Here is a 23,238-nt window from a genome sequence, read left to right on the forward strand (position 1 = left end):
TTTTTTGCGCCGAGAGGCCTGCTTTCCGATCTAAAAATTAACAGAGTCATATTTTGTAGCAATTATTGTGGCCTTTGTGTTTCTCTGATTGCACAGTCACGCTAGCTGCGAGTAGAAATGGTTGTCCTTGTTCAATAGAGCCATTGGACTTGTCTCAACAATGTTCCTATCTGCCTCGACATAGCAGGATATCTAGCAGGACTAATTTTCCCCGGCTTTGTAAAGAGTACAGCCTGACGGGAGTCCTACTTCCTTGTCGAATTGTGTTCCCGCACTGGAAGGCAGGCCTTTCAAAACGGGGGTGGCGTTACCGTACACTGCCTATTCGAGGTTACTGAATAATTACAATGGCTGCTTCTGATGATTCGTCTTTCCAAGAAGAGCTGGACGGCGAAACTGTTTTTGATGTTATTTTACATAGGGGCACACAGCCCTATTCATTTGAGCCCAAATACAGTGAATAGGAGTTGAGGCACCAACAATAACAATTGCATGACCAGCAAGCAGCGATGGGAAGCCTCGGTCAGACTCTGACTGGTGGTGCCTAAGCGGTTGCTGTCCAGCCATGCCGACAGAAGAATGTCTGTGCTGCAACAAATTAGATCGCGGACAGTTCTTACTGGAGAGAGTCACTGCAGACTTCATGGCTCGTGTGTGTGACAGACCATCAAGGATTTGACGCGCATATGGATAGAGGGGTGCTGGAGATGTTCTTCAGAACCTCCATGATCAACTGGGGGTGGCAGCCTTGTCCAGCTGGACTAGGAGAGCAAATGCCAAACGAGTAAGTGGTTTTGCTGTCTGTAGCTAGCTAGCAATATGAGCTCTCTTTTTACGTGAGGCGGTGTTGTTCAGTACAGTGTAACTTTGTGATTGATTCAGCCATAACAGGGCTTGATAGTACCACTACAATCCATGTTGAGTTAGCTAGCTTTGTTTGCTATACCCAAAAAGTACTGTAGCCTAATGTTATAGCTAGCTAGCTAATGTTAACTAGCCAGCTAGCCTCAGTGCACCTCATTTGGAACAAAACTGGATAAATGTTTTGATAACGAAGAGTAAAGGAATGACTTAGGCTTTTAGTCATTCAGTAGCTATCTAACGTTTCTGTGAGATCAAATCAAACTTTGTCACGTGCCAAATACAACAAATGTAGACCTTACCATGAAATGCTTACTTACAAGCCCTTAACCAACAGTGTAGTTCAAGAAAGAGTAAATGGAAATGGAAAAAAGCTGTACTTGAAACAGTCTTGATATGTTCGTCAAAAGAGAGATCAGGGTCCAGAGTAACGCCGAGGTTGTTCAGTTTTATTTGAGACGACTGTACATCTCTCAAGATTAATTGTCAGATTTAACAGAAGATCTCTTTGTTTCTTGGGACCTAGAACACGCATCTCTGTTTTGTCCGAGTTTAAAAGTAGAAAGTTTGCAGCCATCCACTTATGTCTGAAACACAGGCTTCCAGCGAGGGCAATTTTGGGGCTTCACCATGTTTCATTGACATGTACAGCTGTGTGTCATCCGCATAGCAGTGAAAGTTCGAATGACATCCCCGAGAGGTAAAATATATAGTGAAAACAATAGTGGTCCTAAAACGGAACCTTGAGGAACACCGACATTTACAGTTGATTTGTCAGAGGACAAACCAGTCACAGAGACAAACTGATATCTTTCCGACAGATAAGATCTAAACCAGGCCAGAACTTGTCTGTGTAGACCAATTTGTGTTTCCAATCTCTCCAAATGAATGTGGTGATCGATGGTACCAAAAGCAGCACTAAGGTCTAGGAGAACCTGGACAATTAAAAGGTCCTTTACCACCTTCACAAGTGCAGTCTCAGTGCTATGATGGGGTCTGAAACCAGACTGAAGCGTTTCGTATACATTGTTTGTCTTCAGGAAGGCAGTGAGTTGCTGCCCAACAGCTTTTTCTAAAAGTTTTGAGAGGAATGGGAGATTCGATATAGGCCGATAGTTTTTTATATTTTCTGGGTCAAGGTTTGGCTTTTTCAAGAGGCTTTATTACGGCCACTTTTAGTGAGTTTGGTACACATCCGGTGGATAGAGAGCCGTTTATTATGTTCATCATAGGCGGGCCAAGCACAGGAAGCAGCTCTTTTAGTAGTTTAGTTGGAATATGGTCCAGTATGCAGCTTGAAGGTTTAGAGGCCATGATTATTTTCATAATTGTGTCAAGATATAGTACTAAAACACTTAAGTTTCTCCCTTGATCCTAGGTCCTGGCAGAGTTGTGCAGACTCAGGACAACTGAGCTTTGGAGGAATACGCAGATTTAAAGAGGAGTCCGTAATTTGCTTTCTAATGATCATGATCTTTTTTCCTCGAAGTTCATGAATTTATTACGGCTGAAGTGAAAGCCATCCTCTCTTGGGGAATGCTGCTTTTTAGTTAGCTTTGCGACAATATCAAAAATAAATTTTGGATTGTTCTTATTTTCCTCAATTAACCTCTCTTGGGTACGTGAGACGTTAGCGTCCCACCTCTTCAACAGCCAGTGAAACTGCTGGGCGCCAAATTCAAATACAGAAATACTCATTATAAAAATTCAGAGACCAAAACATTTTACATAGGTTTAAAGATTAACTTCTTGTGAATCCAACCACGGTGTCAGATTTTTTAAATGCTTTACCGCGAAAGCATACCTTACGGTTATTTGAGAACATAGCTCACTAGACAAATCATTACAAACAGTAACCAGCCAAGTAGAACAGTTACACAAGTCAGAAATAGAGAAAATTAATCCCTTACCTTTTATGATCTTCATATGGTTGCACTCAACAGACATTAATTTACACAATAAATGTTCCTTTTGTTCGATAAAGTCTCTTTATATCAAAAACCTCAGTTTTGTTCGCGCGTTTTCTTCAGTAATCCAAAAATCAAAATTGTATCCGTAAAGTTCATAGAAACATGTCAAACGATGTTTATATTCAATCCTCAGGTTGTTTTTAGCCTAAATAATCGATAATATTTCAACCGGACAATACGTTTGTCAATTTTAAAAGGTAAACAAGAAAGGCACTCTCTCGGTCGTGCGCATGAAAAAGCTCTGTGACACTTTAGGGTCCACTCATTCAGACTGCTCTTACTTCCTCATCTTTCAGGATACAAGCATGAAACAATTTCTAAAGACTGTTGACATCTAGTGGAAGGCATAGAAACTGCCCTTTGAGTCCTAAGTCAATGGATACTGTAATGGCATTGAATAGAAAACTACAAAACCAAAAAGAAAACTACTTCCTGAATGGGTTTTTCTCAGGTTTTCGCCTGCCAAATCAGTTCTGTTATACTCAGACACTATTTTAACAGTTTTGGAAACTTTAGAGTGTTTTCTATCCAAATCTACCAGTTATATGCATATCATATCTTCTGGGCCCGAGAAACAGGCAGTTTAATTTGGGCATGCATTTCATCCAAAATTCCGAATGCTGCCCCCTACCCTAGAGAAGTTAAGTTGGAAAAATAGGATGATCGAGCAGCAGTGAGGGCTCTTCGATACTGCACGGGACTGTCTTTCCAAGCTAGTAGGAAGACTTCCAGTTTGGTGTGGCGCCATTTCCGTTCCAATTTTCTGGAAGCTTGCTTCAGAGCTCTGGTATTTTCTGTATACCAGGGAGCTAGTTTCTTATGACAAATGTTTTTAGGGGTGCAACTGCATCAAGGGTATTGCGCAAGGTTAAATTGAGTTCCTCAGTTAGGTGGTTAACTGATTTTTGTCCTCTGACATCCTTGGGTAGGCAGAGGGAGTCTGGAAGAGCATCAAGGAATCTTTGTGTTGTCTGAGAATTTATAGCACGACTTTTGGTGCTCCTTGATTGGGGTCTGAGCAGATTATTTGTTGCGATTGCAAACGTAATAAAATGGTGGTCCGATAGTCCAGGATTATGAGGATTAACATTAAGATCCACAACATTTATTCCATGGGACAAAACTAGCTCCAGAGTATGACTGTGGCAGTGAGTAGGTCCGGAGACATGTTGGACAAAACCCACTGAGTCGATGATGTCTCCGAAAGCCCTTTGGAGTGGGTCTGTGGATTTTTCCATGTGAATATTAAAGTCACCAAAATTAGAATATTATCTGCTATGACTACAAGGTCGGATAGGAACTCAGTGAGGAACGCTGTATATGGCCCAGGAGGCCTGTAAACAGTAGCTATAAAAAGTGATTGAGTAGGCTGCATAGATTTCATGACTAGAAGCTCAAAAGACAAATGTCGGGATTTTTGTAAATAAAAAATTTGCTATCGTAAATGTTAGCAACACCTCCGCCTTTGCGAGATGCTCGGGGGGATATGGTCACTAGTGTAACCAGGAGGTGAGGCCTCATTTAACACAGTAAATTCATCAGGCTTAAGCCATGTTTCAGTCAGGCCAATCACATCAAGATTATGATCAGTGATTAGTTCATTGACTATAACTGCCTTGGAAGTGAGGGATCTAACATTAAGTAGCCCTATTTTGAGATGTGAGGTATCACAATCTCTTTCAATAATGGCAGGAACGGAGGAGGTCTTTATTCTAGTGAGATTGCTAAGGCGAACACTGCCATGTTTAGTTTTGCCCAACCTAGGTCGAGGCACAGACACAGTCTTAATGGGGATAGCTGAGCTGACTACACTGACTGTGCTAGTGGCAGACTCCACTAAGCTGGCAGGCTGGCTAACAGCCTGCTGCCTGGCCTGCACCCTATTTCCTTGTGGAGCTAGGGGAGTTAGAGCCCTGTCTATGTTCATAGATAAAATGAGAGCACCCCTCCAGCTAGGATGGAGTCCGTCACTCCTCAACAGGCCAGGCTTGGTCCTGTTTGTGGGTGAGTCCCAGAAAGAGGGCCAATTATCTACAAATTCTATCTTTTGGGAGGGGCAGAAAACAGTTTTCAACCAGCGATTGAGTTGTGAGACTGCTGTAGAGCTCATCACTCCCCCTAACTGGGAGGGGGCCAGAGACAATTACTCGATGCCGACACATCTTTCTAGCTGATTTACACGCTGAAGCTATGTTGCGCTTGGTGACCTCTGACTGTTTCATCCTAACATCGTTGGTGGCGATGCGGATAACAATATCCCTATACTCTCTACACTCGCCAGTTTTAGCTTTAGCCAGCACCATCTTCAGATTAGCCTTAACGTCGGTAGCCCTGCCCCCTGGTAAACAGTGTATGATCGCTGGATGATTAGTTTTAAGTCTAATACTGCAGGTAATGGAGTCGCCAATGACTAGGGTTTTCAATTTGTCAGAGCTGATGGTGGGAGGCTTCGGCGTCTGACCCCGTAACGGGAGGAGTAGAGACCAGAGAAGGCTCGGCCTCTGACTCCGACTCGCTGCTTAGTGGGGAGAACCGGTTGAAAGTTTCTGTCAGCTGAATGAGCGACACCGGTTGAGCATTCCTACCGCATTTCCTTCCAGAATCCATGAGAAAGTTGTCCGGCTGCGGGGACTGTGCGAGGGGATTTATACTACTATCTGTACTTACTGGTGGCACAGATGCTGTTTCATCCTTTCCTACACTGAAATTACCCTTGCCTAACAATTGCGTCTGAAGCTTGGCTTGCAGCACAGCTATCCTCGCCGTAAGGCGATCGTTCCCCTGTATATTATGAGTACAGCGACTGCAATTAGAATGCATCATGTTAATGTTACCACTTAGCTTCGGCTGTTGGAGGATCTGACGAACCATGTCCAGATAAAGCGTTCGGAGTGAAAAAGTTGCGAATGAAATGAAAAAAAAGTTGCGTGAGGGAAAAACTAAAAATATAAATGGTAATTAAAAAGTAAAAACCATAAAGTTGTCAGGTAGCAAAGTTAGATTAGCCAGCCTTTTCTTCATGTATTACTCCTGTGTCTCAACCAACCCAAAAATGTAGTGGTTTTATGGGCATCATAAAAAAAAAAATTGCAGCAAGATTGTAGCTAGTTACATAAAAATACATTTAATGAATATCACAATGAATTGATCCATAAGTTGAAGTCAAAACTTTATTGGTTTCTGATGCAGCTGGAATAATTTAGTCTTTTATCAGTACACTTGTAAAAAATATTATATAAAACATTTTATCGAACATTATATATACAGTATGTACAAAATCTAGCAATATCTATACCACAATGCAGTTGTGAGCATACTAGGCATTCTATATTATACTACAACATCAGTCTATCTGAATATGAATTTTGTGTAGGCTGATTGTTCCAGGGTCCTGAGTTTTTTTCAGCTCGTGAGCCTTGTCCTGTGTTTTGTAATGGCAGCTGGTGTGTCAGAACTTCGAGCTCATGACCTTGGACTCAGACTATACACTTTGGCTCTTGCCAGCCCCATGTGGTATTTTCCTCTTCCGAGTCTAATGATGTTGAGCTTTCATCCAATGGGTCTACAGGATCTGTACTACTAAAGCTGGCGTCAAGGTCATCCTCAGCCGGATTAGTCTGTAGGATACACACTAGTCAGTGATTAGCCAACATTTTACTACTTTACAGTTGTTGTCGACACAAAGAATAATAAATGGCTATTCGCAAGCTGATGTTCCATGAACAAGTGGCTGGTCCTGTCAGTAACGTTAGCTACACGACCTGTATCTCCTACATACTTGTTCTCGCTATCTCCCATTTGCAACTGGATCCACCTTAAAAGGGGCGGTACTACATCCTGAAATCGCGATGAATTCTGGATGTTGTGGTTTGCTTGAACCAGGAAATGTAAATGTCACGTTTCTACCGTTGAAATGCAGAAACACTCGTATTTGCTTATGGGTTTTTATGACAAATTAATGGACAGACATATACAGTGAACGAGCAGCGGTTAAATTTCCCTTTAATGTGTGCGGTATAAGTTCTGCTTTGTGTATATGAAAGTGATGTCTGTTTCTTGGTTCATCCAATATGTATAATGCTAAAGACTTTGTTTGTGTTGTGTAGTTTGTTCCCCTCATCGTGGATGTGTGCTGTAAGCTGGTAGAGGAACGAGGGCTAGAGTACACTGGGATCTACAGAGTACCAGGAAACAACGCTGCCATCTCCAGCATGCAGGAGGAGCTGGACAGTAAAGGACTGATGAGTGACATCGACATCCAAGAAGACGTGAGTGACAGACACGCATGCATACAGTGTCTTCAGAATGTGTTCATACCCCTTGACTTATTCCACATTTTGTTACAGCCTGAATTCAAAATTGATATATTTATTTTTTTACTCACCCATCTACACACACTACCCCATATTAACAGTGAAAACATGTTTATTGAAAATGAAAATGAAATACAGATATTTAATTTACATAAGTATTCGTACCCCTGAGTGACTACTTTGTAGAAGCACCTTTGGCAGCGATTACACCTGTGAGTCTTTTTGGGTAAGTCTTTAAAGAGCTTCCCACACCTGGATTGTGCAACATGTGACCATTTATTATTTTTACATTTCTTCAGGCTCTGTCAAATTGGTTGCTGATCATTGCTAGACAACCATTTTCAGTTCTTGCTACAGATTTTCAAGTAGATTGGCCACACAGGAACATTCACTTGGTGAATAACGCAAGTGTGGATTTGGCCTTGTGTTTTAGGTTATTATCCTGCTGAAAGGTGAATTAATCTACCAGTGTCTGGTGGAAAGCAGACTGAACCAGGTTCTCCTCTAGGATTGTGCTTGTGCTTAGCTCCATTCTGTTTATTTTTGATACTGAAAAAATTCCTGGTCTTTAATTATTACAAACATACCCATAACATGATGCAGCCACCTCTATGCTTGAAAATATGGAGAGTGGAACTCAGTAATGTTTTGTATTGGATTTGCCCTAAACATAACACACTGAGTTTTAATCTATTTTTCATGGGTCTCTATTTACCAACACAAACCGATGCTGGCGCTAAGACCAGACTCAACGAGCTGTATAAAGTCATAAGCAAACAAGAAAATGCTCATCCAGGGGCGGCGCTCCTAGTGGCTGGTGATTTTAATGTAGGACAACTAAAATCAGTTTTGCCTCATTTCTACCAGCATGTCACCTTTACAACTAGATGGAAAAACAACTTTAAATTACCTTTACTCCACACACAGAGACGCATACAAAGCTCTCCCTCCATTTGGGAAATCGGACCATAACTCTATCTTCCTGATTTCTGCTTACAAATTTCCTCAAACAGGAAATACCAGTGACGTGCTCAATGCGGAAGTGGTCAGATGCTAAGCTACAGGACTGTTTCGCTAGCACAGACTGGATTCGGATGCTAAGCTACAGGACTGTTTCGCTAGCACAGACTGGATTCGTCCTATGGCATTGAGGAGTTCACATCCGTCACCAGCTTCATTAATTAGTGCATTGACAACCTTGTCCCCATAGTGACTATACGTACATATCCCAACCAGAAGCCATGGATTACAGGCAACAACCGTATTGAGCTAAAGGCTAGAATTTGTTCTTAACTGACTTGCCTAGTTAAATAAAGGTAAAATACATTTAAAAAATGGCAGTGTCAGTACAGGACTAAGATCGAATCCTACTACAACGGCTCTTGAAGCTCGTCAGGTGGCAGGGTTTGCAAACAATCACAGATATCTAAGGAAAGCACAGCCGAGAGCTTCCCAGTGGCACGAGCCTACCAGATTAGCAAAATGCCTCCTTTGCTCGCTTTGAGGCAAGCAACACTGAACCATGCGTGAGAGCACCAGCTGTTCCGGATGACTGTATCGCCACGCTCTCTATAGTCAATAAGAGTATGGCCTTTTAAGCAGGGTAACATTCACAAGACCGCTGGGACAGACGGATTACCAGGGCGCATACTTGGAGCATGTGCTTACCAGCTGGCAAGTGTCTTCTCTGACATTTTCAACCTGTCTCTGACCTAGTCTGTAATACCTACGTTTCAAGCAAACCACCGTAGTCCCTGTGCCCAAGAGCGCCATGGTAGCCTGTCTAAATGACTACTGCCCGTAGAACTCACATCTGTAGCCATGAAAGGCTGGTCATGGCTCACATAAACACCATCATCCCTATATATATATATATATTTGTAATAATGACAATTACAACAATACTGAATGAACAATGAATACTTTTATTTTAACTTAATATAATACATAAAATCTATTTAGTCTCAAATAAATAACGAAACATGTTCAATTTGGTTTAAATAATGCAAAAACAGTGTGGAAGAAGAAAGTAAAAGTGCAATATGTGCCATGTAAAAATGCTAGCGTTTAAGTTCCTTGCTCAGAACATGAGAACATATGAAAGCTGGTGGTTCCTTTTAACATGAGTCTTCAATATTCCTAGTTAAGAAGTTTTAGGTTGTAGTTATTATAGGAATTATAGGACTATTTCTCTCTCTACCATTTGTATTTCATATACCTTTGACTATTGGATGTTCTTATAGGCACTATTGTATTATATTGCCAGCCTAATCTCGGGAGTTGATACAGTAGGCTTGAAGTCATAAACAGTGCTGTGCTTCAGGCATTGCTGAGAGCTGCTGGCAAACGCAGGAAAGTGCTGTTTGAATGAATGCTTACGAGCCTGCTGCTGCCTACCACCGCTCAGACTGCTTTATCAAATATCAAATTATAGACTTAATTATAATATAATAAACACACAGAAATATGAGCATTATGTTGTTAATATGGTCAAATCTGGAAACTGTTATTTCGAAAACAAAACGTTTATTCTTTCAGTGAAATATGGAATCGTTCCTTACTTTATCGAACGGGTGGCTACCCTAAGTCTAAATGATTGCTGTTACATTGCACGACCTTCAATGTTATGTCATAATTATGTAGAATTCTGGCAAATTAATTACGGTCTTTATTAGGAAAAAATGGTCTTCACACTTCGCAATGAGCCTGACTCTGCTGGCACTGAACCCAAGAGAAGTGACACAATTTCCGTAGTTTAATATATTGCCTGCTAACATGAATTAATTTTAACTAAATATGCAGGTTTAAAAAATATATACTTGTGTATTGATGTTGATGTTGATTGGTTAGGTACGTTGGTGCAACGATTGTGCTTTTTTCGTGAATGTGCTTTTGTTAAATCATCACCCGTTTGGCAAAGTTGAAGTAGGCTGTGATTTGATGATAAATTAACAGGCACCGCATTGATTATATGCAACGCAGGACAAGCTAGTTGAACTAGTAATATCATCAACCATGTGTAGTTAACTAGTGATTATGTTAAGATTTTTTTATATGATAAGTTTAATGCTAGCTAGCAACTTATCTTGGCTCCTTGCAGCCATCTGGTCCTTTTGATGCTGCACTCGCGTAACAGGTGGTCATAACACTGCCTCGCAGTCTCCTCGTGGATTGCAATGTAATCAGCCATAATTGGCATCCAAAAATGCTATTGTTTTGAAAACTTGAAATCGGCACTAATTTATCGGCCATGCCGATTTAATCGGTCGGCCTCTATTCTCTATTGTACATCACACTGCCCTTTCCCACCTGGACAAAAGGACCACCTACGTGAGAATGTTGTTCATTGACTACAGCTCAGCGTTCAACACCATAGTGCCCTTCAAGCTCATCACTAAGCTAAGGGCCCTGGGACTGAATACCTCCCTCTACAACCGGATCCTGGACTTCCTGATTGGCCGACCCCAGGTGGTGAGGGTAGGAAACAACACGTCCGCCACGCTGACTCTCAACACGGGGATCCCTTGGGTGCGTGCTCAGTTCCCTCCTGTACTCCCTGTTCACCCACGATTGCGTGCCGCTCGCAAATCCAACACCATCATTAAGTTTGCAGACAACACGTCGGTGGAAGGTCTGATCACCGACGACGATGAGGAGGCTTATAGGGAGGAGGTCAGAGACCTGGCAGTCTGATGCCAGGCCAAAAACCTTTCCCTCAACGTGGGCAAGAAAAATGTATCAAAGACTACAGGAAACGGAGGGCCGAACACGGCCCCATTCACATCAACGGGGCTGTAGTGGAGCGGGTTGAAATCTTCAAGTTCCTTGGTGTCCACATCACTAAGGACCTATCATGGTCCAAACACACCAACAGTCGTGAAGAGGGCACGACAATGCTTCTTCCCCCTCAGGAAGCTGAAAAGATTTGGCATGGGCCCTGAGATCTTCAGAAAGTTATATTGCTGCACCATTGAGAGCATCTTGACTGGCTGCGTCACCGCTTGGTATGGCAACAGCTCGGCATCCGACCACAAGGCGCTACAGAGGGTAGTGTATACGGCCCAGTACATCACTGGGGCCAAACTCCATGCCATCCAGGACCTACCAGGTGTTGTCAGAGAAAGGCACTAAAAATTGTCAAGGACTCCAGCCACCCAAGTCAGACTGTTCTCTCTGCAAGCGGTACCGGAGCGCGAAGTCTGGGATCAAATGGCACCTGAACAGTTAATCAGACGGCTATCCGGACAGTTTACATTGAACCCTTTTTATATTTATTTATCTTAATTGTTTTGCACTGACTTCCTTGCCCTGGCTCTATGCACTCTCACTAGACTCAACCCAAACACTCACACGCACAAACACTGCATACGCTCACTCACGCAAACCACACACTCACACACACATACTCACACATGCATATTGACGCCCCACACACACATACTCACACATACACTTTCACACTTCACATATGCTGCTGCTACTCTGTTTATTATACTGAATATGATTGCCTGGACACTTTTACCCATACCCACATGTACAGAGTATTCAGGAAGTATTCAGACCCCTTGACTTTTTCCACATTTTGTTACATTACAGCCTTATTCTAAAATGGATTATGTCTATTTTTTGTGCATCAATCTACACAATACCCCATAATGACAAAGCGAAAACAGGTTTTTATAGATTTTTGCAAATGTATTAAAAATAAAACACATACCTTATTTACATAAGTATTCAGACCCTTTGCTATGAAACTCGAAATTGAGCTCAGGTGCATCCTGTTTCCAGTGAACATCCTTGATGTTTATACATCTTGATTGGAGTCCACCTGTAGTAAATTCAATTGATTGGACATGATTTGGAAAGGCACACACCTTTCTAAATATGGTCCCACAGTTGACAGTGCATGTCAGAATAAAAACCAAGCCATGAGGTCAAAGGAATTGTCTGTAGAGCTCCGATACAGGATTGTGTCGAGGCACAGATCTTGGGATGGGTACCAAAACATGTCTGCAGCACTGAAGGTCCCCAAGAACACAGTGTCCTCCATCATTCTTAAATTAAAGAAGTTTGGAACCACGAAGACTCTTCCTAGAGCTGGCTGCCCGGACAAACTGAGCAATGGGGGGATGGCACGAGAATTTTCTATTCCAATGATAATAACAATCAATCAATCAATAACTCTGACCAATCCCCGAGATCTGTAAGACCAAGGGTTTAATAAGAATTAGTCAGACTCAGCTAATGCAAAAAGAGAGTACCGTTTATTCAGAGAACGTTCTGAAGTCCATTATACAAAGACATCCATTTTATAGCTGCGCACATACTTCCACACAAACAGTAGATATCCTACGCACATACATACACACAAACAGTATGTGAGTTTTATCCTTCATGGTTCTCACCACTGTGTATGCCTACCCTGCCGACAGTTCCATTCCCCCCGAGATTAGAGAAACCTTGAGAAATCCTCCCTGTCCTCCTAAGTTTTCTCAGTTCCTGCCAGGTCTGTTCAAACAGTCTAACTGTTCTCGGTATCTTTCTTCGGCCTTCCCTCCCCCCATACAAGTTCAAATCCTGAGCTACGCCTTGCTCAGACAGTCTGGGTTTTTCCACTATACATGTACATTGTTTTAACCTAATTCTGACTAAAACTACACACATCATCAGAATATAATTGTATGATTCTAATCAATTTCATACAATTATATGGTTTCAGGGTGGAATATTCTAATCATTAATTTAAACATATAAATTATATTATCATGGGAGAAGGGCCTTGGTCAGGGAAGTGACCAAGAACCCGATGTTCTCTGACAGAGCTCCGGAGTTCCTCTGTGAGGATGTGAGAACCTTCCAGAGAACAACAATCTCTTCAACACTCCAATAATCAGGCCTTTATGGTAGAGTGGCCAGATGGAAGCCACTCCTCATTAAAACGCACATGACAACCCGCTTGGAGTTTTCCAAAAAGCACCTGAAGGACCATGAGAAACAAGACTCTCTGGTCTGATGAAACCAAGATTCAACTCCTTGGCCTGAATGCCAAGCGTCACGTCTGGAGGAGACCTGGCACCATCCCTATGGTGAAGCATGGTGGTGGCAGCATCATGCTGTGGGGATGTTTTTCAGCGGCAGGGACTGGGAGACTAGAGCACTCCAGAGCGCTCAGGGCCTCAGACTCGGGTGAAGGTTCACCTTGAAACAGGACAAGGACCCTAAGCACATAGCCAAGACAACGCAGGAGTGGCTTTGAGACCAGTCTCTGAATGCCCTTGAGTGGCCCAGCCAGAGCCCTGACTTGAATGAAACATCTCTTGAGAGACCTGAAAATAGCTATGCAGCGACGCTCCCCATCCAACGACAGAGCTTGAGAGTATCTGCAGAGAGAATGGGAGAAACTCCCCAAATACAGGTGTGCCATGTTTGTAGCGTCATACCCAAGAAGACTCAAGGCTGTAATTGCTGCCAAAGGTGCTTCAACAAAGTACTGAGTGAAGGGTCTGAATACCTATGTAAATTGTTTTTTTGTTTTTTTCCCCCCCCACATTTTTGCTTTGTCGTTATGGGGTACTGTGTGTAGATTACTGAGGGGGAAAAAACTATTTAACCATTTCCCTGTACAGTCTACACCTGTTGTATTCGGCTCATGTGACTGATAAAATGTTAGTTGATTTTCTATTCAGGACTAAAAGTTAGTTGCTTTGCCACATTTTTTGCAGTATTACTTTAGTGCCTTGTTGCAAACAGGATGCGTGTTTTGGGATATTTTTATTCTGTACAGGTTTCCTTTTCCTTCTGTCATTTAGGTTAGTGTTGTGGAGTAACTACAATGTTGATCCATCCTCAGTTTTCTCCTATCACATCTTATCAATGTCTACTTTTTTATTTAATTTAATTTGATCTACAATAGGTGCACTTCTTTGCGAGGCATTGGAAATCCTCCCTGGTCTTTGTGGTTGAATCTGTGTTTGAAATTCCCTGCTCGACTGAGTACCTTACAGATTTTTAGTTTATTTACCCTTTTTTCAAATTCTTATTTACAATGACGGATGACGCTGGGCCAATTGTGCACCGCCCTATGGGACTCCCAATCACATCTGGCTGTGATACAACCTGGATTTGAACCAGGGTGTCTGTAGTGACGCCCCAAGCACTGAGATGCAGTGCCTTATACCGCTGCGCCACTCAGGAGCAGATAATTGTATGTTTGGTGTAAAGAGATGAGGTAGTCATTAAAATTTATGTTAAACACTATTATTGCACATAGTGAGTCCAGGCAACTTATGTGACTTGTTAAGCACATTTTTACACACAAGCTTAATTAGGCTTGCCATAACAAATAAGTTGTATAATTATTGACTCAAGACATTTCATTTTGAAATAATTTGTACAAATTTCTAAAAACATAATTCCACTTTGACATTATGGGGTATTTTTGTGTAGGCCAGTGACATTATTTTCATTTTATTATTAATTTAAAATTCAGGCTATAACACAACAAAATATGGAAAAAGTCGATGGGTTTCTGAAGGGACTGTATCTCTCCCATACTTCACAATGTCTTTAATGCTTTTTCTCTCTTGTTCTCCCCGACAGAAATGGAAGGACCTCAACGTGATCAGTAGTTTACTGAAATCCTTCTTCCGGAAACTTCCAGAGCCCCTTTTCACAAATGGTGAGTCACTGAACACAGTGTAAATGCATGTCTGTAAAGAAGAGAACATTTGTTAAGGAAGTTGTTAATAAGTCACGTATTTATTTATAGTATGCCTTATTGCTCCATGTTCGGTGTTGGTCACTGGAGATACTAAGTGATTCTTATATTTCTTTTCCAGAAAAATATGCAGATTTTATTGAAGCCAATCGAACAGAAGACTCAGTGGAGAGGTTAAAAGAACTCAAGAGGCTGGTAAGTTACAGCTCATGCTATGAGGGTTTATGTTAGATTTGTAGCGTTTGAATTGAATTTGAATGTTTGAATTGTTGCATTCTAGCATTGAAAGTTGGTTCTCTTCACAGATTCTTGAATTGCCTGATCATCACTATGAAACCCTCAAATTTCTCTCTGGACACCTCAAGTTGGTCTCTGAAAACTGTGAGAAAAATAAGGTATGTCAGCTTGAGGGTTTAAAAGTATTTTGAAATGGAGACTTTTAATGTAGAGGCCTAGTGTATATGGACTGGAAGTCACTTTTGCTCATCTCTCCCCCCAGATGGAGCCTCGTAACCTGGCCATCGTGTTTGGTCCAACCCTGGTCAGAACCTCTGAGGACAACATGACCAACATGGTCAACCACATGCCAGACCAGTGCAAGATAGTGGAGAACCTCATTCAGCAGTACGACTGGTTCTTCACTGAGGAGGGGGACGATGACCCTGTTGTACGTAGCAGCTCGCTCTCTCACGTCTAAACATGAATCTCATTACTCTCAGCTGGTTATGGCAGAGAATGTTAAATGTTCGTTGTGTGATGGCATAGATGATGGCATAGCAGTCAGACGTCCTTTGTCCTCGTCTTGTCGTGTCCCGTATATATATATATATATTTACACCTTTCTTCGCATATCTTTTATATATTTTCTTTTCCAAAAACTCAACTTCAAAACATTCTCCTGCAACCCGCCTCACCAATAAATTTTTTTTAAAGTATTATTTACCTCAAATCTGAAATCCACAATAGAAGCTAGCCAGAAGCTAGCCAGAAGCTAACGAGAAGCTAACGAGAAGCTAACGAGAAGCTAACGAGAAGCTAGCCAGTTTACTGGCTAACGTTAGTATTCAGCTAACCATGGTTTGTGGTCAACAACTATTCCTTTAGCTCGAAAATCTATCGGCAGTTTTGTACAACGCGACTCAGACCAGAACATACCGGACCTATTTTTCTCTCCATATCCCCAGATTTCAACCGCAAGCTCTGGTCATTTACACCTGGATTTCGCAGCTAGCTAGCTGCTATCCGTGTGACTATTGGCTTACGTCGATCCCGGAGCAAACATCAATTATTCCGGAGCTAGCCAGCTGAAGTGTTCCATCAGCCACTCCTGGGCTACAATCACCTATCCGGACCCGTTTTACTGCCAATGTGGAGCCCCACCGGGCCTTCACGACTGGACTACCGACGTTATCTGCCCGAGGGAGTTATCCAACTGGCCCCTCCGTTGCGACGTTACCTGAACGCCCATCTGCGGCCCGCTAATTGTTAGCTGTCATATCGGCTGCTATCTGAATAAGTCTATCGGGCAATTTTTCTTGGGTCACTATAACTATATCTATTTTGCAAATTGGATTGATCCCCTCTACCACACGGAACCCCACTAATCTACCGACGGAAACGCACGAGGTGGCTAAAAACAGACCTCTATCCTATGCTAGCTTGCTACTGATGGCCCGGCTAGCTGTCTGAATCGCCGTGACCCCAACCAACCTCTACTCACTGGACCCTTATGATCACTCGACTAAGGATGCCTCTCCTTAATGTCAATATGCCTTGTCCATTGCTGTTCTGGTTAGTGTTTATTGGCTTATTTCACTGTAAAGCCTCTAGCCCTGCTCACTATACCTTATCCAACCTTTCAGTTCCACCACCCACACATGCGAAGACATCACCTGGTTTCAATGATGTTTCAAGAGACAATATCTCTCTCATCATCACTCAATACCTAGGTTTACCTCCACTGTATTCACATCCTACCATACCTTTGTCTATACATTATACCTTGAAGCTATTTTATCGCCCCCAGAAACCTCCTTTTACTCTCTGTTCTAGACGACCAATTCTCATAGCTTTTAGCCGTACCCTTATCCTACTCCTCCTCTGTTTCAGGCCCTGCAGTGCCTAGCTCCACTCCTATTCCCCAGGCGCTCTCTTTTGATGACTTCTGTAACCGTAATAGCCTTGGTTTCATGCATGTTAACATTAGAAGCCTCCTCCCTAAGTTTGTTTTATTCACTGCTTTAGCACACTCTGCCAACCTGGATGTTCTAGCTGTGTCTGAATCCTGGCTTAGGAAGACCACCAAAAATTATGAAATTTTCATCCCCAACTACAACTTTTTCAGACAAGATAGAACGGCCAAAGGGGGCGGTGTTGCAATCTACTGCAAAGATAGCCTGCAGAGTTCTGTCCTACTATCCAGGTCTGTACCCAAACAATTTGAACTTCTACTTTTAAAAATCCACCTCTCTAAAAACAAGTCTCTCACCGTTGCCGCCTGCTATAGACCACCCTCTACCCCCAGCTGTGCTCTGGACACCATATGTGAACTGATTGTCCCCCATCTATCTTCAGAGCTCGTGCTGCTAGGCGACCTAAAGTGGAACATGCTTAACACCCCAGCCATCCTACAATCTAAGCTTGATGCCCTCAATCTCACACAAATTATCAATGAAGCTACCAGGTACCCACCCCAAAGCCGTAAACACGGGCACCCTCATAGATATCATCCTAACCAACTTGCCCTCTAAATACACCTCTGCTGTTTTCACCCAAGATCTCAGCGATCACTGCCTCATTGCCTGCATCCGTAATGGGTCAGCGGTCAAACAACCTCCACTCATCACTGTCAAACGCTCCCTGACACACTTCAGCGAGCAGGCCTTTCTAATTGACCTGACCGGGGTATCCTGGAAGGATATTGATCTCATCCCGTCAGTAGAGGATGCCTGGTTATTTTTTTTAAATGCCTTCCTCACCATCTTAAATAAGCATGCCCCATTCAAGAAATTTAGAACCAGGAACAGATATAGCCCTTGGTTCTCTCCAGACCTGACTGCCCTTAACCAACACAAAAACATCCTATGGCGTTCTGCATTAGCATCGAACAGCCCCTGTGATATGCAACTTTTCAGGAAAGCTAGAAACCAATATACACAGGCAGTTAGAAAAGCCAAGGCTAGCTTTTTCAAGCAGAAATTTGCTTCCTGCAACACACTCAAAAAAGTTTTGGGACACTGTAAAGTCCATGGAGAATAAGAACACCTCCTCCCAGCTGCCCACTGCACTGAAGATAGGAAACACTGTCACCACCGATAAATCCACTATAATTGAGAATTTCAATAAGCATTTTTCTACGGCTGGCCATGCTTTCCACCTGGCTACCCCTACCCCGGTCAACAGCACTGCACCCCTCACAGCTACTCGCCCAAGCCTTCCCCATTTCTCCTTCTCCCAAATCCAGTCAGCTAATGTTCTGAAAGAGCTGCAAAATCTGGACCCCCTACAAATCAGCCGGGCTAGATAATCTGGACCCTTTCTAAAATTATCTGCTGAAATTGTTGCCACCCCTATTACTAGCCTGTTCAACCTCTCTTTCGTGTCGTCTGAGATTCCCAAAGATTGGAAAGCAGCTGCGGTCATCCCCCTCTTCAAAGGGGGGGACACTCTTGACCCAAACCTACCCTGCATTTCTAAGGTCTTCAAAAGCCAAGTCAACAAACAGATTACCGACCCTTTCGAATCCCACCATACCTTCTCTGCTATGCAATCTGGTTTCAGAGCTGGTCATGGGTGCACCTCAGCCACACTCAAGGTCCTAAACGATATCTTAACCGCCATCGATAAGAAACAATACTGTGCAGCCGTATTCATTGACCTGGCCAAGGCTTTCGACTCTGTCAATCACCACATCCTCATCGGCAGACTCGACAGCCTTGGTTTCTCAAATGATTGCCTCGCCTGGTTCACCAACTACTTCTCTGATAGAGTTCAGTGTGTCAAATCGGAGGGTCTGTTGTCCGGGCCTCTGGAAGTCTCTATGGGGGTGCCACAGGGTTCAATTCTTGGACCGACTCTCTTCTCTGTATACATCAATGATGTCGCTCTTGCTGCTGGTGAGTCTCTGATCCACCTCTACGCAGACGACACCATTCTGTATACTTCTGGCCCTTTGGACACTGTGTTAACAACCCTCCAGGCAGGCTTCAATGCCATACAACTCTCCTTCCGTGGCCTCCAATTGCTCTTAAATACAAGTAAAACTAAATGCATGCTCTTCAACCGATCGCTGCTTGCACCTGCCCGCCTGTCCAACATCACTACTCTGGACGGCTCTGACTTAAAATATGTGGACAACTACAAATACCTAGGTGTCTGGTTAGACTGTAAACTCTCCTTCCAGACTCACATCAAACATCTCCAATCCAAAGTTAAATCTAGAATTGGCTTCCTATTCCGCAACAAAGCATCCTTCACTCATGCTGCCAAACATACCCGTGTAAAATTGACCATCCTACCGATCCTCGAGTTCGGCGATGTCATTTACAAAATAGCCTCCAATACCCTACTCAATAAATTGGATGCAGTCTATCACAGTGCCATCCGTTTTGTCACCAAAGCCCCATATACTACCCACCACTGCGACCTGTACGATCTCGTTGGCTGGCCCTCGCTTCATACTCGTCGCCAAACCCACTGGCTCCAGGTCATCTACAAGACCCTGCTAGGTTAAGTCCCTCCTTATCTCAGCTCGCTGGTCACCATAGCAGCACCCACCTGTAGCACGCGCTCCAGCAGGTATATCTCTCTGGTCATCCCCAAAACCAATTCTTCCTTTGGCCGCCTCTCCTTCCAGTTCTCTGCTGCCAATGACTGGAACGAACTACAAAAATCTCAAACTGGAAACACTTATCTCCCTCACTAGCTTTAAACACCAGCTGTCAGAGCAGCTCACAGATTACTGCACCTGTACATAGCCCATCTATAATTTAGCCCAAACAACTACCTCTTTCCCTACTGTATTTATTTATTTAGTTTGGTCCTTTGCATCCCATTATTTCTATCTCTACTTTGCACATTCTTTCACTGCAAATCAACCATTCCAGTGTTTTACTTGCTATATTGTATTTACTTCGCCACCATGGCCTTTTTTTCTCTCTTTTTTGCCTTCACCTCCCTTCTCACCTCACTTGCTCACATTGTATATAGACTTATTTTTCTACTGTATTATTTGACTGTATGTTTGTTTTACTCCATGTGTAACTCTGTGTTGTTGTATGTGTCGAACTGCTTTGCTTTATCTTGGCCAGGTTGCAATTGTAAATGAGAACTTGTTCTCAACTTGCCTACCTGGTTAAATAAAGGTGAAATAAATAAATGTAGTTGTTTGTTGGTCTTGCAGGTTGCCTGAAGTGTTGTTTGAGGTTCTCTCTCCATCCCTCTTTCCTTCTTTACTTCAACACAATCTCCATTCATCTCCTTCATTGAATCTTTCTTTCCTCTAGACCTCAGTGGAACAAGAGAGTACAGTGCAGTCTCAGCCTGTGCCCAACATCGACCACCTGCTGTCCAACATCGGCCGGACCACAACCACCTCCTCGCCTGGGGAAGTCTCAGGTAATTCAGCTGAAGCTCATTGATACCACACCTGGAGAGGATGTAATACAGCACTCCTGTTAGTTTGACTACATATACCAGATTTACTCATGTGTAAAACAAAGTATACTAATGAGCTTCAGGGAAAGTGATCCAGGAAATGTGTATATGTTTAGAGATGTATGTGTTTGTTAGTCCTAAAGTATGAGGCTTCTTGTTTGCTTTCCATGAGATGATCAAATGCTAAAGTCTACTGAAAAGTCTCATGCTTTTGTAAAGGCAAGCTATTTTAGCAATTCTTCAATGGAAGGATTTTGGGTTACACAATTGGAAATTGCTAAAAAAAAAAAAAATAGTTAGCAAATGTTGTTAAGCCTTTTGTTTTGGATAAAGGTCTGTTTTGTTATGTCATTATTTTATTTATTTGTTATATTTCTTTCCCAGTTCCATCTTATGCTTTCTTATGTTTTCTTTTTTTCTTTGCTCGTCGTTTTTCTCCCCGTGCTTTCCTCATCTTGAGATGACGACTCCTTTTCTTTCAGTTATTTTCTCCCCCCCTCCTACCACATAAACCCGGCATGTTCTTTCCCCCCAAAACAACAAACAAACAAAACAACAAAGTGGAAGTGTTAACCCTTCTGACCCCTACCCTTGGTTTGTGTGTAGTGTGTTTTTTTCTCCCTTGTCCCTGTCCAGCACTCACACATTGACCCAATCTGACACAGGCCAAGTGGGCGGCGTCTATCACTCGCTGATGTCACTGGTGGACTCTGTAATGTCAGTGGTGGACAGCTGGGACTGTAGGAAGAAGGACGATGAGTGTTGTCACCAGTGTAGCTGCCTAGTCTGCAGAAACCCTCAGCTCTGTTAAATTGTGGTGAAACATGAAGGAGAGGAAAAAAAAAAAAGAAAAACGGAAAGAAAGAGAAGTCGATGTTTTGTCATTTCCTGTCGGTGTGCACGTTTTTCATATTTCCCCAAAAAATCTAAATACATAATAACCTGAAGGTTACATACAGAGCAGTGCCTGCTGTACTTTCTACTGAAAGCCTTTCTGCTGTCTCTTGTTGTCTCTAAAGCTGATCGCGAGGACAAGTAGCATGGTACGGTCAAACCACGGTTTCACAACCGCCCGCTAATGTGGCATTACTGTCATGGCGTCTGAGTGGGGGGGCAGGGGGTTGTAGTGTTGTAGTGGTGTTGGGCTGAGCTGGCTGTTGTCAAACACACTACAATTACATCTAGGAGAGATCAGCACCTCGTTAGACCCACACACGCACACCATATACACTGACAAGGGTGGTTAGATAGATACCAGTGAGGTGGTAAGCAAAGTGGCTCTGATGGCATTAGTCCCTTCAGCCCCTTCAGCCTCTTTCTGCCCTCCTGTCACGTTTGAGATCGACACCATAGGGTGAATCTCTAACATATTTTCTTGTACGCTTTCTCCCCGTCTCCTCAAAACGTCAGATGGAAGCAAGGACAGCATTGGAGGACAAGGTCTGAGGAGATCTCTCCTTGCTTCCCTCTGTCGTTTTGTGGGCGAGGACGGAAAAAAATCTAGCCAAGACTTCTGAGATTCACCCCCAGTCTTATCAATGAACCACTGTTCTTTCAGCATCAGAAACACCAACTACAGCCAAACACTGCCACCTAGCTACCTCCTTGTCTTTCACGGCTACATACTTCTACCCCAATGCCTCAACCATCCACATCTATCAAATACCCACCTCCCCCATCAAAAGCCTTGCGTAGCACACTGATATACGCACCAGTTTGAGTCAATTCCACCTAAATTCCAGTTGATTCAGGTAAATAACATTTCCCATATGGAGATATTCCATGTCCAATTCAGCTGACAAGAATTTAAATGAAATTGACCCCAACTTGGGCACACACAACTCGAAATTAAGCGCACACACTTAAGTCGTACCCTCCACACTATTGTGACTTGATAGTGGTAGTATTGATGCGGTAGGAAATGGTTTATTTTACATTTTCTTTGATAAGGTTTTTGTACTGTTCTTGTTTTGTAGTGTTTATGGTCGTCAGTCATATTCAATTGACTTAGACTAAAATGTTCAAGAGTGCTACAGGGATTGTAAAACCGAGCTCTAGACATATTGCACAACCTGTCCATTCTATGGCTAACTTGCATGGGTGGAACTACTGACTTAACACTGCTCTGTCCCTTTAACTCTGGTTGTGTTTACTTGTCATCCCTTCCTCTGTGATTGATACCTCTCAGTTGGGATAGAATGCCCTGTTGCTATTGGCTGTCTATGTACTGTGACTGACGTAACCTGTGGTCCGTGATGTGTTGATGTCGTCCCGTTGGGTACATCCTGTTATGAGCATGAGCTGCTTCCTGTCCTAATGCACACTGCTGGGTTTCATCTTCTTCCTCTCATCCCTCCATTACTGGCCTCCTCTTCTCTTCTTCCACTCATGGGCGGAGTCTTTCTTCAGCGTTTCCTTCGTCCATCTCTGTGGGCTACAAATATCTCCACTGTCTGTTGAATCTACTGCCCCCTCATGGTGCAGGTTTCTTCTTTCTACCCTGTGATCTGCATACAGTCTCTCTCCCTTGATACTTGTTGTTCAGATTATATATGTCTTAAAGGATGTTACTAATGCCCCTCTCCTCTCTCACAGATTCAACGTGTAGTGACTCCTCCAAATCAAAGGTAAGTGGCACTGGGATGTCTGGCTGTCTCTTGCTTCCTATTTGATGTTAATTACCTTCACTAAGTAAAGAGATCTAAAAGGCCTTGTCCTGCTC

General features: G+C 42.9%; 1 protein-coding gene across 4 annotated transcripts in view; it reads left to right on the forward strand.

Moving 5' to 3' along the window:
• LOC139559785 (rho GTPase-activating protein 21-like) overlaps positions 1-23,238 on the forward strand; it is a 108,217-nt gene that overhangs the window by 81,593 nt on the left and 3,386 nt on the right. For all 4 annotated transcript variants that reach the window (XM_071376137.1, XM_071376138.1, XM_071376140.1 and 1 more), the window contains 7 exons: positions 6,938-7,099; positions 14,744-14,822; positions 14,983-15,056; positions 15,167-15,256; positions 15,361-15,528; positions 20,366-20,477; positions 23,112-23,143. In XM_071376137.1, the coding sequence (XP_071232238.1) occupies positions 6,938-7,099; positions 14,744-14,822; positions 14,983-15,056; positions 15,167-15,256; positions 15,361-15,528; positions 20,366-20,477; positions 23,112-23,143 (717 nt within the window). The remainder of the gene's footprint in view (positions 1-6,937; positions 7,100-14,743; positions 14,823-14,982; positions 15,057-15,166; positions 15,257-15,360; positions 15,529-20,365; positions 20,478-23,111; positions 23,144-23,238) is intronic.

The sequence above is a fragment of the Salvelinus alpinus genome, chromosome 30 (assembly GCF_045679555.1).
Source record: "Salvelinus alpinus chromosome 30, SLU_Salpinus.1, whole genome shotgun sequence".
Taxonomy (NCBI): Eukaryota; Metazoa; Chordata; class Actinopteri; order Salmoniformes; family Salmonidae; genus Salvelinus; species Salvelinus alpinus.